The following is a 16,221-nucleotide window of genomic DNA, read 5'->3' as shown; positions in this document are numbered from 1 at the left end:
TGGGTCTGTAAGGTTGTGCCACCCAGTACTTTTGTAAATATGAGGTATAGAGTTCTCTACCCATGATGAGAGATCTGGGACAGGCTAGTGCTTGAAGCCAAGGGGCATTCATTGCTTTTGAAAAAAAGCTAAAAACAAAAACTACTGTTAACTGAGTTGAACCAAGGCTAATTTTTGACTGTGGTTCTAAAAAGGTGAGAGGGCCCAGTATACAGACTGTGACCCAGATATGAGCCAAGTCCCCATTGGCTTAATGAATAAATGCATGTAAGTTCAAAGTCATCCATGGGACAGGAACCCACCAACTGCCAGATCCGGTTCTAGTCTTGGAGGCTGAAGGATAATGTGAAGAAAGTAATAAGTAAAATAAATAGCTTGAATGGGAGGAAGTGAAGGAGGGCAAGGTTGAGATTTGGTGGAAAAGGAAGTAGGAAGCACTCTCACTTAGCTCTTTACAGTCAAGGCTGTGCTCTGCCACATGAGCCACAACTCCACTTCTAGCTTTTTGCTGGTTAATTGAAGAGTCTTACAGGCTTTTTTTTTTTTGTCCAGACTGGCTTTGAACTAAGATTCTCAGATTTCAGCTTCTTGAGGAGGTAGGATTATAAGCAGTGCCTGCCTAATATTTTTTCATTTTGCAAACTATCCTAAAGAAGAGTATAAGATATAGATATGTCCTACATGTGCTACATTATCAAGATACATCAAACAGTCCACTTTGAATCAGTGGATTTAAGAAGTCTGACTTTTAAGTTTACTAAACCTGACCTCCCCCAAAACAATATTTTCTTTTTGTTTCTTTTCTTGTCTTTATTTTTTATTTTATTTTGCCAGTACTGGGGATTGAACTTTTGTTTGCTTGCTTATACCTGGTACTCAACGACTTGAGTCATACTTCCAATCTGGCTTTTTGTTTGTTAATTGGAGATGGAGTCTTATGGACTTTTCTTTCTGGGTTGCCTTTGAGCTGATATCTTCCAAGTCTCAGCTTCCCAAGTAGGTAGGATTATAGGTTTGAGCCACTAGCTCACTGGCGCTGTGTGTGTGTGTGTGTGTGTGTGTGTGTGTGTGTGTGTGTGTGTGTATTGATACTGGAACTTGGACTCAGGGCTTGGGCGCTGCCCCTGAGAACTTTTGCTCAAGGCTAACACTAGCACTTGAGCCACAGCTCCATATCTGGCTTTTGGTGCTTAATTGTAGATAAGAGTCTCATAGATTTTCCTTCCTGGGCTGGCTTCAAATCGTTAAACTTGTATCTCAGTCTTCTGAGTAGCTAAGGATTACAGGTTTGAACCACTAGTTCCTGGCTTCCTCAAAATCTTTTCATGGAAAAAGCATTTGTAGAGATAAAGAAATTTACCAAAAATGCTAAAAGCAACATTTAATTATGAATATGTAATAATTTTAGTTACATGTATGTACATAGTAATATAATATCAATATGTAATGAAAAATTAGCAAAATTACATAGGAAATCAACGCAGTTTTCCTGGGAGAATCACAAACATTTCTCCATATTTGGTGTTAAAGGAATCTCTATACTTTTTCCATGAAACAGTCTATGATATTGAAAAGAAAAGGTTATTTTAGAACATTATCTGTTCTTCATTTTAATAAGATCTTTTGTTTTGACATAGACTTATTCAATGGCAGTGATTTATTGCATGAAGAATTATTGTGTTGTGAATGTCACAATTGAATGCCATGAAACTTAATTTTAGTGAATCATTTCAACATGAATTTTTGTTCAAAGTATTTTGTGTTTCTGTCATTCCGTTCACTCTTTAGTTGGCACCAGAAGTGTAATGATTTACAAGTATAACTTGTAAATTTCCAGCTTATCTGCCAAGATTCAGTAGCTATGATAATATCTAAGTAAGATGCCAAAGATATAAGTGGTTCCATGACTATAAAAAGAGTTCATCTTCATCAAAGCAATATGTGTTCTGTTACAGTTTGCAGAAGAATTTCATGGGCTTTTTGTTTGTTTTGTTTTTGAGATAGGATCTTGCTGTGTAGCTCAAGTTGTCTTTAAATGGGTGATTTTTCTTCCTCAACCTCCTGAGAGCTAGGATTGCAGGCATACACCTCCACATCTATCTGTCTTTCTTTGAAGAGCAGTTTTGTGCCATGAATCCCTACCACCACTCCAAAAATAGGGCTCGGGGGAGGTTTTCTTTTTCAGTGGACTCCATAGAGGGCTTGATAAAGATTCCCTGCAATAAGGAATGTGTATACTTGTGCCTGGCCTCCTCATTTGCAGCCCTTGAGGACAAGAGCTAGGCTCCTTTGCTGTTGGTAACAGCAAAAGTGTTGCTGATGGGATCACTGTTTACTCTGGGTTTTTCAATGTGTGACTCATTGGCAGATGGCTGGAGGCAGCAGGGTGAGGGGAGAATGAGAAGGGAGAGAGTAGGAGCTTGAGAGCAAGTGTGTGTGTGTACAAGTGGATGAGCACACAGGCCATAATGTGTGTGGGCACAATCTCTTAGATTCTCAGATTTGTACAACTATTTAGCATACACACACACACACACACACACACACGCCCCATGACTGGCAATTCCTCAACACCACATATATAGAAAAAGACAGAGGTGATGCTGTGGCTCAAGTGGTAGAGTGCTAGCCTTGAGCACACAGCAGCTCAGGGACAGAGCCCAGGCCCTGAGTTCAAGCCCCAGGACCGGCACAAAAAAAAAAAACAAAAAAAAAAAAAAACTGACAAACTGTTTTTCAAGGTAGTTACACCATTGTCCATTTTCACCAGTATAAAAGAGTTCCAGTATCTCTGCTTCTTTGCCAGTATTTACTATATAATCATTACTATTATCTGTTTAATTTTAGCCATCTTAGTGGATATGAAGTAGTATTTCATTGTAGTTTTGATTTGTATTTTCCTGATGGTTACTGAAGTGGATCATCATTTCATGTGCTTATTGGCCACTTGTGTGTCTTCTTTGGAGCAATACCTATTCAGGTCCTTTATAATTTAAAAAAATAGATTATTTATCTTGTTATTTCCTTTTTCTTTTTTCTTTTTGGTCTGTCATTGGACTTGAACTCCTGGCCAGGGCATTATCCCTGAGCTCTTTTGTTCAAGGTTGGCACTCTACCACTTTAAGGCACAGCTCCACCTCTAGTTTTCTGGTGGCTAAGAGTCTCACAGACTTTCCTTCCTGGGCTGGCTTTGAACTGTGATCCTCAGATCTCAGCCTCCTAAGCAGTTAGGATTACAGGTGTGAGCCATCAGCTTCCAGCTTTCTGTTTGCTTTTTGAAGAGGATTTCTATTCATTTGTTTTTGTCTCCCCCTTCTTCAGGTAGAAGAAGTGAAGCGCCGACAGTACTCCCTTGCATTCAGCTCAGCAGGAGCCCAAGCTCAGACCTATCATGTCAGCTTTGAGACTTTAGCTGAGTACCAAAGGTGGTACCGGCAAGCATCTAAGGTAAGTAACTCACTGTCAAATGTTCTGGTAAGGAGATAAGGATGTAGAAGCCCAATAGAAATGTATTTTAAAACTGAAAAAAAACTTGAAAGACATAGTCTATCCTCACAACAGATGAAGAAACTGTGCTAATAAGTGGCAGAGCCTGAGTGTCTATAAAAGACCACATCTTTTCACATGATACTGCTTTCAAACTTTTGGGTAGTTATTTGGAATCATGTTAACATTGTTCTTCGTATGACTGTGTACATGACGAAATGCTAACGTTTCATTTTGATGTGGTATACAATTCTTTTGCCTTTTATTTATAGAGACATTGCAGCTTTTATACCTTTATTAAGCAGCTTACGATTTTTTTGTGTGTATGTAAGTACCATTTTCTCACGGGTTCAAGCTGGAAGATATCCAGTACCAGCTCAGAAGGCTAATCTTTTTTACCTTATTTAGGTGGTGTCTCAGCGAATCAGTACGGTGGATCTCTCATGTTACAGCCTTGAGGAGGTTCCTGAACATCTCTTCTACAGTCAAGATATCACCTACCTCAACTTGCGACACAACTTCATGCAATTAGAAAGACCAGGGGGCCTCGACACACTCTATAGGTATGATTTAAGACCAGTATGTTTAAAACAAGTTGTAATCAGTTTCTTAGTGGTTCATATCTTCATGAACTTTAATGATTACACTTACTCTATTAGTCTGTTTTCCATTTTTCTAACAAAATACTGGAGGCTGAATAATGTATAGGGAAATGAGGTTTAAGTCTAATATCTGACAGCCCCATCATTTCAGCCTTGGTTGGGTTTCTTCACCTAAATTATTTCCTGGTAGAGGGAGAGATGGAATGCAAGATGGGAAGTCACAGATTCAGGGTTAGGCTCACTCATTTAGAACAACCCATTTTGGGGGAACTAACTTATTCCATGAGATCAGCATTAATCTCTTCTGAGGTCACTCCCTCAAAATGACTTGTCTCCAATAGACCTCATCTTTTAAAGGTCCACCATTTCTTAGTCCTACCACGATTCTAAGATTCTAGCACATGAAACTTTGGGAGATGAACCATATCCAAATTATAGCATTTACCATTTATACTGGATTTGCCACTCCTTTTTTTTTTTTTGCCAGTCCTGGGCCTTGAACTCAGGGTCTGAGCACTGTCCCTGGTTTCTTTTTGCTCAAGGCTAGCACTCTGCCACTTGAGCCACAGCGCCACTTCTGGCCATTTTCTATATATGTGATGCTGGGGAATCAAACCCAGGGCTTCATGTATATGAGACAAGCACTCTGGCCACTAGGCATATTCCCAGCCCCTTGTCACTCCTTTGAAGAAGTAAAAAAATAAATAAATAAAAATTTTTTGGTCAATCCTGGGGCTCAAACTTTGGGCTTGGATGCTGTCCCTGGGCTCCTTTATTGCTCAAGGCTAGGCTACCACTTGAGCCACAGCACCACTTAGGGCTTTTTCTATGATTAATTAGAGTTTCATGGACTTTCCTGCCTGGGATGGCTTCAAACCACAATCCTCAGATCTCAGCCTCTTTAGTAGTTAAGATTATAAGTATGAGCTGCTGGTGCTTGGCTAAAAATTTTTATTTACTCCATTTTCCCCACCTCTTTTTCTCCACATAAAATAAGATTGATGCAAATGTCCTGTGTTGGAGACGATGATGAGTTGCCAATAATGTAGTTAATTTTTTTTGGTGGGGTAGGGGGATGGCACTAGAGTTTGAACTCACAGCCTCATGCTTCCTAGGTAGGTGCTTTATTGCTTGAGCCACATCTCTAGCCTTTCTTACTTTTGTTATTTACTGACTGATTATTGTGGTACTGGGGTTTGAGGTCAGGTCTTGGTGCTTGCTAAGCAAGTGCTCACCCGCTTACAGATGTCTCTTGTGCTTTCGTTAATTTTTTGAAAAGCAAAATGTTTTGTCTAGGCCAGCCTATACCATGATCTTTCTGTTTGCAGTTCCTGCTTTTCTAGGATGACAGAAATGTGTCATCAAGCTCAGCTTTTACTGGTTGGGATTGGGACTTGATTATCCTTAAACCAAGATTCTCCTGATCTGCCTCCTAAGTGTCCAGCTTAGATAATGTTTTCATATATATCATTGACATTGGAATATAATCTGCAATTAGAGTCAATTGAGATGTAGTATATGAACAGTTTCTCAATCAAAAGTATCCAGTTTAAATGGCTTGAAGCAGACAGGCCTAATTTCAGTAATCAGAGGCAGGGCTTTGTTTTTCCTTTGTACCTACTATTTCCAACTCTGGAGTCTTTTGTCACCTATGAAATCCTTCTCTCCTAATAGAAAAACCATTTCATCCTTATAGGACTATGGTCTACATACTTTTTCTTCCTTCTTTGTTTGAATACATTCCACATCCTACCTTCCCCTCATTATACATCCTTTTTGCAGTTAAAAATGGCTGGTTATGAATAAATATGTGGCATAATTGAGATTCCTATGGGGAAGGGAGAAATTGGAAATTAAAGTATTCAAAGTAATTTAAATTACATGGGGTTTAAAATGACAATGTACATTGAAGTAGTATATTTTATGTACTTCCTTTACAGCTTATAATTCCAGAGTCATTTCCAGAAAATTCTTGTTTTTTAAATCCCATCTGATACTGTGTTGTTGTTTTTTTTTTTTGCCAGTCCTGGGCCTTGGACTCAGGGCCTGAGCACTGTCCCTGCCTTCTTTTTGCTCAAGGCTAACACTCTGCCACTTGAGTCACAGCGCCACTTCTGGCCATTTTCTGTATAGGTGGTGCTGGGGAATCGAACCCAGGGCTTCAAGTATACGAGGCAAGCTCTCTTGCCACTAGGCCATATCCCCAGCTCCTGATACTGTGTTTTAAAAGTTTTTTTAAACAATAATCTAACATTTACTAATAGGATAGCTACTTTAATAATATTTGTATATATAAAAAAGAAAGTAAGTTATATAATGATAAGGCAGTCAGCTTCTAGTATCTCCTTTTCAATTGATATGAAAATAGAGTTAATGCAGTTAGAAGATTGGATCCAAAATTTTGGAGTCAAAGATCCAGCTCAAACAAAAAATCAGTAATTAAGTCCAAGTCATCTGGAAATCAAAAGTTGAAACTTAGGAGAGTTTTAAAGTGAGGTACCAAGGACTCAAAATCTGGAAGCAGGCTGCATGTCATTGTTACACAGAATAACACCCCAACCTTGCCATTTTATGCCCATATAACAAATGTCATGATCTCATAGTCCAGAGAGACTGCGGACTTGCTTTATGACTATAATTGCTAGGCAAGACAATATACTTCTACAAACAAAATAGAGACACTGAAACTTACTATTTTATGTTAAATGTCAACTCAGGTTTTACAGTAAAGTGTTGTAACATACATGTTTTCAGGCTCAATTTCATTTATTTCAGTGGACATGTAAGTCAATATAATTTCAATATAAAAAGAAGAAGTTGCTTATAATGGGTTTTTTGATCCACATATTTCTTAGCTAGTTCTCTATAATATGTTGATTAATTTTTATGACTTTTGTCTATTACATCTAGGAGTTTAATAACAAAAGTTTTCAAATGTATATTGGGTCATTACTTGACAGGAAAGAATTGCACCAGCATGAATGTCATTCAAGATTTTCCACCTTTTTAGGGAGAAGAAAACTGTCACACTCGACCTGTTTTCCTTGATAATGTAGACTTAGCTTAGTCATCTTAGCATTCTGTATGCTACACAGTGTTTGGCACGTAGTGATTTCTCAGTACCTATTTTTGGAACAAATTCTATGTTGGACATATAAAATAATTCTTTAGCTGGGTGTGGTAGCACAGGCTTGAAATCCCAGCATTCAGAAAGTGTTAGCAAGAAGATTGCCAGTTCAAAGTCAGCCTGGGTTACATAGCTAGACCTTGTCTCAAAAAAAACCCACAAAAATAAAGTAAATTTTAAAATAAATAGATTATTTTAAACCCAGTATATACTTTTTCTTTTTCTTTTTAGATTTTCTCAACTGAAGGGCCTGAATTTATCTCATAATAAACTTGGGTTGTTTCCTGTATCATTATGTGAGATTTCTACCCTGACTGAACTCAACCTTTCCTGTAATGGATTTCATGACCTGCCAAGTCAGATTGGCAGTCTGCTAAAGTACGTATCTGACTTTTTATCAGAATCTTCTTTTCCCTTGGATATAAGGAACTTATCCATCATTTGGAGTGAAGGTAGTATTCTAAGATTGGGCAGTGAACTAAATAATGTAATTATTAGGATTCTTGTCAGCAGTAGTTTTTGATGTCTGAAATCTCCATCAACCACTGTGATCAGTCCTTCCTATCTCAATAGCAGAGGTCCTGGCTCTGTATCATCGAAGAGCCCATTCTTGGGTGTTATGTTCAAGAGTTAGAATGTTTATGTGTCCAGAGTTAGGATGTCTTGCCACCGTTGGATTGGTAATAGATTAATGACACAAATCAGAATCTGTAACTCTAGTTCTATGTATTTGAATGAAATCTTTGATAAAATGGACTTGTTTGGGTTCTCTTTCCCCCCAGTCTTCAAACACTCTGTCTTGATGGCAACTTTCTGACTACTTTGCCTGAAGAACTGGGAAACCTGCAACAGCTTTCCTCCCTGGGAATTTCCTTCAACAATTTTAATCAAATTCCTGTGGTTTATGAGAAACTCATGATGTTAGATAAAATAGTTATGGCAGGAAATTGCCTGGAAGTCTTGAACTTAGGGGTGCTGACCAGGATGAGCCATATCAAGCATGTGGATTTAAGGTGAGTTGTTCTTTATCAGAGCTTCCTTTGCCTGACTTCAGTGAGCTAGCTATTAAAGTCTTCTCTTTATAAATACTTCTTTAAAACATTAGGATTTTGTAACACTGTAGAAATATTTTCTTTTAAAAAATATTTCTTTTATTTCTTTTTTTTTATTTATCAGCAGTCCTGGGTTTGAACTCATGGCCTTGTGCTTACTAGGCAGGTGCTCTACCATTGAGCCTACCCCTCCAGGTGTTTGAAATATTTTCCAAGCTGAGGTAAAATTTTATTTATCACTCACTAGCATTAAGGATCAAGTAGTTTTATCACATGATAGAAAATACCAAATTGGGACTGGGAATGTGGCTTAGTGGTAGAGTGCTTGCCTAGCATGCATGAAGCCCTGGGTTCATTTCCTTAACACCACATAAACAGAAAAAACCAGAAGTTGTGCTGTGGCTCAAGCGGTAGAGTGCTAGCCTTGAGTAAACAGAAGCCAGGGACAGTGCTCAAGCCTAGCAAGCCCCAGGACTGGGGAAAAAAAAAAAGAAATCAAATTGCCTTTGATGATGATTATCCTGACTTTCCCATAAGGCAACATTTTATGAGAATTCCCATTTCCTCACAAATTGTGTTTCAGTTGTTAGTAGAAGATAGAACATAGTATATCATCCATGCTAGTGGCTCACACCTGTAATCCTAGCTACTCAGGAGGCTGAGATCTGAGGATCCAGTTCAAAACTGTCCCAGGTAGCAAAGTCTATGAGACTCTTACCTCCAATTAACCACCAGAAAACCAGAAGTGGTACTGTGGCTCAAGGTGGTAGAGCTCTTGCCTTGAGCTCAAAAGCTCAAGGACAGCACACAGGCCCTGAGTTCAACCCCCATAACTGACAAAAAGAAAATAGTATATCATTTATTTAGTGAATGAAGTTCACCATCTTGTTATATGTATTATTATTACTAGTTTGTAGTTCTCCATAAGTTTATTTTTCTATTGAGTCATTAGGCTTCTTCTTGAATAACGTTGTGTTATAATTGGCTTTACTACTAAGAATGCTCAGAAAGGATTTTCTTTTCTTCATGTGGGGGGCGGGTAATGCACGCACATGTGAGCACACTGGTCTTAGGACCTGAACTCAGGAACTCAGCTCTGTCCCTGAGCTTCTTTTTGTTCAAGGCTAGAACCACAGTACCACTTCTGGCTTTTTCTGAGCACTTTATAGGAAGTAAGAGTCTCACAGAGTTTCCTCCTTGGGCTGGCTTTGAACTATGATCCTCAGATCTCAGCCTCCTGAGTAGCTAGGATTATAGATCTGAGTACCAGAGCCTGGTAGATTTTATTTTCCATTCACAGTATTTTTCTATAGCCCATAAAGACCTGCTGGATGGCCTATCATTTGCCAAAAACCACTAATATACCTTGTAAAAAATAGTAAAAGGTAGATTTATTGAAATACGGGAAAAAGAGAACAGATCTACATATATAAAGTTATATAGGTATATAGTTTAAAAAAATTAAAACTTCATGTTCTAGAGTTTGCCTTTGAAGTGTTCCATGTGTGTATAGATTATTTTTTCCATTAGTGTCATATTAATCTTAGCACTAAGGACAGAGCAGGCACAAATGATAGAAGGAACAGTAGCTTCTCTCTCTCAAGATTGCTTAACTCCTCACCTATCCAAAAGCATGTGTTCCCACCTAACCTGACTAGGGACTTAGGTGTGAGTGTTATCCTGTCTGTGAGTATAGTTCAGCTTTTTTCCCTGCTTTTTAATATAATTTGTGAGTTTTCTAGTCTAGATTGTCCCAACTGCCTTTTGAATTCTTTGTTTATAAGTAATCTATGGTCATTTCTGTGATACCTTGAAAAATGAGGCAAGTTGTTTAGTAAAATATGGGTTATACTTTTCCTGTTTTTAGTAAGCAAAGTCAATAGATTTTTTTTTCTGCTTATTTCCTTGTTTTTGAATATTAAGGATGAACTGTCTGAAATCCACAATTATGGAAAACCTGGAAGGAAATAAGCATGTTATCCATATGGATTTGCGGGACAATCACCTGACTGACTTGGATCTTAGCTCCTTATGTAGCTTGGAGCAGCTGCATTGTGAGCGGAACCAGCTGAGGGAGCTGACACTCAGTGGCTTCTCTCTTCGGACTCTCTACGCCAGCTCGAACAGTGAGTTCTCTAGCCTACCTCTTGTCATTTCTCTTTCAGCTCTAGGATGAGTCTTCTGAGAAGAGTGTCATGTGTGGCCCTTTCTGCTTGTTCGTCACAATGTTTATGGCTAATAGAGGCTTAGCTTTAACTTTTAACTTGGCTATCAACCCTTTAGTTGAGGTACGCCCAAAAGAATTGGCAAGCTACTTTGAGATTCACTAAATGAACATATTAAATGGCATTTGAGTGGGTAGACTTGAATGTTCAGACAGTATTGATAAGAGGGATTGGCAAGCTACTGTTGAGGACCTACCATCTTTTTTTTGTATAGCCTATAAGAACGCTTTTTACCTTTTTGGTAGGTTAAAAAATATTTTTTGTGATGTGGAAATTCTGAGCTTGGTGGTTCATACTTGTAATCTCAGCTACTCTTGAGGTGGAGATCAGGAGATAACAATTTGAGGCCAGCCTGTAGTAAGAACTCATCTCAGTCTAGAAGCTGACCATAGTGTATACCTATGATACATCCAAGTATGTGTGTGTGTGTGTGTGTGTGTGTGTGTGTGTGTGTGTGTGTGTGTGTATTGGAAGATCTCAGTTTAAAGCTTACTCTGGGACAAAGAGACATGACCCTATGTGAAATATAGCCGAAAGCAAAATAAAGTCTGGGGGCATGGCTTACAACTATGTGCCTGTCAAGCAAGCACAAAGCCCTGAGTTCATATCCAAATGCTACAAAAAAAAATGAAAAAAAAATAAAAGTATTCAAGTTTCACATTCACAAATAGTTTTATGGGAAAATAGCTAGCCACACTGGTAGATTTACATTTTTGCTTATACATTGCTGTTTTTATGGTACAGTGGGAAAATTGAGTAGAAGAGACTGTATTATAGTCAATAAATCCTAAAATATTTAGTCTTTTACAGAAAAGTTTGCCAATTCCTCATCCGGAAACATGTACCACCTCAGTTAAATTCTAAAGAAAGTCTCTCCTTTCAATAGTGGTTGGATCTGGGAATAAGTTTCAGTATAAAGGGTCTTGTATTTGTTGAGGCTATTTTCCTTACAGAGACTTATGTAAGTTTTAATTACGTTTTCTGTGTTTGAAGAAGAAAAGTAAAAACAATTCAGCTTTGCTAAGTGCCCGAAAAAAAGGTAAAGTTAAGATATACCAATTTACACTCATCAAATTTTTAAAAAGGAGGGGAAAAAAAGGTAATACAGAATGTAAGCAGAGAGAGAAACATCTTCCAGATGCCTCAAATTGTAGCCAGAGGACTGACGATCAAAGCCTTCCAAGGAATGTGACTGAGTTGGAGGAGTTGGAGGCCCAGGCTCTAGAAGTTTCCTGCTTGGAATATATCCCAGAAACACAGGTGCTGGAGGATGTATGTTCAAGCATGTTTTTCACAGTGTTGTTTCTATGAGGGTGAAAGAATAGGAAAACAATAGGACTAGTTAATAGGCTAAGTGGATAACTCATTAGTGATATAGTTGTACAATCAAATATTACACAATAGAAGTGAATGCTACTTAAGTTTCATTTATTAATATGCATAAATCTCAGCAACACTTTTGAACAAGAAAGTATGGTTACATGTACACTATGACTGTTATACCAAAATTGAACAGACAACATAAATATTGTTTCCTTAGCTATGAATAAGTCATAACTACATGAAAGAATCCATGGAAATAATAAAAAAAAATCATGCTCAGGATGATGTTTACATCTTGGTACATGTAGTTTTTTGTTTGTTTGTTTTGTTTTTGGTGCCAGGACTTGAACTCAGGGCCTGGATGCTGCCCTTTAGCTTCTTTTGTTCAAGGCTAGCGCTTTTAACACTTGAACCTCACTTCCAGCTTTTTTAGTAGTTCAATAGAAATAAGAGTCTCAGATTTTTCTGCCTAGGTTGGCTTTGAACTGCATTCTTCAGATCTCATCCTCCTGAGTTGCTAGGATTACAGGCATGAGCAACCAGTGCCCAGCTGTGTAGTATTTTAATTCTTAAAAAAAGTAAAGGTGTATCCATGAATTCTATCCCTTAGCTGTAATTCTTGCTACTAAGGGGATGGAAGCAGAAGGATTATGAATTCAACACCAGCAAAGCAAAATTAACAGGGCTGAGATATGGCCTAGTGGTAAGGTGCTCGCCTCGTTTACACAAAGCCCTGAGTTCAATTCCTCAGCACCACATATATAGACAAAGCCAGATGTGGCACTGTGGCTCAAGTGGTAGAGTGTTAGCCTTGAGCAAAAAGAAGCCAGGTACAGTGCTCAGGCCCTGAGTTCAAGCCCCAGGACTGGCAAAAAAAAAAAAAAAACCAGAGAAACAAAGCAAAGTTAGCCAAACCTTATCTCAAACAAAACAAAACAAAGCTGGACATGTGACTCTTACTTGTAATTCTATCTACTTGTGAACCTGAGATCAGAAGAATTGCAGTTAAAGGCTAGCCTGAACATACCCATGAGACCCCTTTGTAACTCATAGCTGGATGCAGTGTTATGTGCTTGTCATCCCAGCTGCATAGGAAGCTGAGAATGAGAGGATTGCAGTCCTAAGCTAACTTTGGCAGAAAAGTTTGTGAGACTCCATCTCATTGAAAAGAAGCTGGATGAGGTGGTACATACCTGCCATCTAAGCACTAACAGGAAGCCTAAAATAGACAGATATGCCCAGCCAGGAAGCAAGAGTCTATCCCAAAATAAGCCAGTGCCAGAAAAGACTGTCCTGGCTCAGAAGTAGAGCACCTTCCTAGCAAGTGTGAGTCCCTGAGTTCAAACCCTAGTACCACCAAAAGCAAACAGACAGAAAATAAGGCTGGGGATGTAGTCTAAATGATAAAGGGCTTGCTGAGCACTTGAGAGGCTCTGGATTCAATCTCCAGTACTTAAGGGGAAAAAAAGTGACATATGCAAAGCAGAATGTGGATCTGTTAAAAGCTAGGTGATGACTGAAAGAGTGCTCATTTTCTTTATTGTGGAATATATTATTCATATAAAGAAAGTTAAAAAGCTTTTCTTTTCATTATGTTATAGAACCTTCAAATTGTGGCTTAGCTTATGCTCTTGGATCAGATGCAGGTGTTGACTGGGGCTGTGTATTGATTCTGTGACATGGAGAGATCCCTTATCAATGTGCCCACAGGCTCCAAGTGCCCCACCACACTGAGAGTGAGCTCATCAACACCCAGTTCTGAGTATCATATCATGTTCTGAACACCAGGATTAGGTATTGTTTTCAGAATTCTACAGCCTTGAAGAATTCACATAAGTAATTACAGTTTTGGTGCCTCAAAGAACCCAGCTTCACAAAAGAAGCTATTCAGATAATAGATTAGTGTCACAGGTAATCATCAGAGATATGCAAATCGAACCCCCCTTATAAACTACTGTGTACCTGACTTCAATGACCAAGTGAAAATACCAGTGGAATGTATAGTAATAAAACTGTTCAGAAATATCCACTAAAGCTGAATGTGTGCAGTGCTCTCAGCGGTTCCTCTTCTAGGCCCATACTCAATATAAGTGCTTGTATTAGTCCCCAACTACACGGGCAAAAGCAGTCACCCTGAACTAGAAAATGAAGTTTTCATTAGTGCCAAATTCAATAAATGAGTTGTGGTATATTCACATAAAAGAACTTTACATCGGCATGGGAAAAAAAAGAAGTATAACTATATGCAGCCCAATATGAACAAGTCTCACAAGCATAATTTGAAGTGAATAAAGCTAGAAAAAATTTATACATGGCATGGTGATGTACTGTTACATGAGCACTTAGGAGGCCGAGGAGGATTGTAAGTTCTAGGACATCTGAACTATGTAGTTACACCCTGTTTCATACTGTATGTATTGCTTTACATACTGTATTATTTTACATACTATATTAATTTATATAAATAGACAAAAGCCCTATGTCCGTGGTATCCCAGGTCAGAGTACTCAGTGGTTCCTTTGAAGAGGGTGTATTGAGTAGAAGAGAAGGTGAGGGGATGCAGCTGGGAGCTGGGGGTCATCTGTTTCTTGATCTGGGTATTGGTTCCACTAGCATATTCTGCTTGTCAGAATTTACTGATCTATACACTTAAGATTCCTTTGTATTGAAGTTATACTTTAGTTAAAAGTTTGAATATTACCAGCAAAAATTCCGGTATTTTTTCAAGATAAAAAAACTCAGTAGTTACTGTTAGTGTTTAACAACTACTTGATCTAGTATAAATTCAGCAGAGCCCACAGACTCCTTCAATTAGTAGTTGAATTTGTTTTCCAAGACAACTTGGGATCAAGCAGTAGTCAGAATGATTTGCTCAATAGTTTCTATCTTTAGTCCTTTCAGTAAGAGAAAAATCAGTGTTTTCCTGATATTTCATTAAACTAGTTTTGCCTTGTTTACTGGTAGCCCACTTGGTTTCTACAGAGAATGTTGCTAACACCTTTTTGTTTTTTTCTAGGACTGACAGCAGTGAATGTCTACCCAGTGCCCAGTGTACTCACTTCCCTAGAACTCTCCAGGTGAGTGTCTCATGAAAGTGTGTTTGAGTGTAGTAAACACACATGTGGATTCTTTGATAGTTCTGTGCTACAGTAAATCTAAACATAGTGCAGTATTTGGCTAGCCTAGAGAAAGGCAAAAGGATGAATTGGAGACAAGTGAGTCTAAGTGCCACAGCATGTAGTTACATGAGGGACCTTCTTGAAATGGAAGGTGTCTATAAATTGTCCCTTCTTAAAGACTTTGGATCTAGGAGGTTAGACAAAGAAGGCTTATTACCTTCATGACAGTGATTCTCTTTTTATCTCAAGTGCTCACTGTGTTCTAGGTGATATGCCAGTGGATGCCTTGAGATAGTGTCCTTGCCCTAAATAGGACTCACAGGTTGGCTAACATGTGCATTGTAGTCCAGTGAAATAGGTTCCACTTACCTTATGTTATTCATATTGTCTGTAGCTTTAACCAAGTGCCTGAGATAAGCAGTCTAAAGGAATGGCTTATTTTCGCTCATGGTTTGTTTGTTTTTTTGTTTGGGGGGCTGGGCTTGAACTCGGGGCTTGAGGGCTTGCCCTGAGCTTTTTTGCTCAAGGTTCTACCACTTTGAGTAGCAGCCCCACTTCCAGTTTTTTGGTGGTTAATTAGAGATGAGGCTTTCACAGCCTTTCTTGCTCCAGCTGACTTCAAACCATGATCCTCAGATCTCAGCCTCCTGAGCAGATAGAATTACAGGTGTGAGCCACTAGTACCTGCCTTGCTTCATGGCTTTAGGCATTGAAGTCCATAGTTTCTTGGCCTTATCAGCTTGAGCCTGTGACTAGGCACATCATTATGGCAGCATGCACATTGAAACTACTCAACCTCATGGCACCTGGGAAGCAAAGAGAGAGGAAGGAGTTGTGGTCTCTGTATCCCTCTCAAGGGCACGCCCCAATGAACTAACTTCCTTCCTTTAGCCCCGCCTCCTAAGGATTCAACCACAGGCTGGTGACCAGGTCAGCAATACATGGCCTTAGGTAACATTTATGACCCATACCATAATAATCTGTCACCTTAAATGAATCATGCCTTTTGCTTATTTATTATCTGCAGAAATCTGCTAGAGTGTGTCCCTGACTGGGCCTGTGAAGCAAAGAAGTTAGAAATACTAGATGTGAGTTTTAATCTTCTCACAGAGGTTCCTGTGAGGTATGTGTGTGTGAATGTATATATTGTATATAGATGTGTGTGTGTGTGTATGTGTGTGTGTATGTATGTGCCTTCCTATATTTGTTTTTCTTTCTTGAGTTTAAGACAGAATAATGTGCCATAAGTATTGTAGTGATGGCTAATGCATTGTCTTGGCCTAAAAG

General features: G+C 38.7%; 1 protein-coding gene across 2 annotated transcripts in view; it reads left to right on the top strand.

The window, feature by feature from the left end:
- Phlpp2 (PH domain and leucine rich repeat protein phosphatase 2) overlaps nt 1-16,221 on the top strand; it is a 63,911-nt gene that overhangs the window by 32,067 nt on the left and 15,623 nt on the right. For both annotated transcript variants that reach the window (XM_048355172.1, XM_048355171.1), the window contains exons 5-11: nt 3,322-3,447; nt 3,895-4,049; nt 7,447-7,593; nt 7,998-8,228; nt 10,191-10,393; nt 14,832-14,892; nt 15,962-16,057. In XM_048355172.1, the coding sequence (XP_048211129.1) occupies nt 3,322-3,447; nt 3,895-4,049; nt 7,447-7,593; nt 7,998-8,228; nt 10,191-10,393; nt 14,832-14,892; nt 15,962-16,057 (1,019 nt within the window). The remainder of the gene's footprint in view (nt 1-3,321; nt 3,448-3,894; nt 4,050-7,446; nt 7,594-7,997; nt 8,229-10,190; nt 10,394-14,831; nt 14,893-15,961; nt 16,058-16,221) is intronic.

This window comes from Perognathus longimembris, chromosome 10 (genome assembly GCF_023159225.1).
Source record: "Perognathus longimembris pacificus isolate PPM17 chromosome 10, ASM2315922v1, whole genome shotgun sequence".
NCBI classification, from domain to species: domain Eukaryota; kingdom Metazoa; phylum Chordata; class Mammalia; order Rodentia; family Heteromyidae; genus Perognathus; species Perognathus longimembris.
The sequence above is the reverse complement of the archived record's forward strand: the minus strand, read 5'-3'. Positions and strand labels throughout refer to the sequence as shown.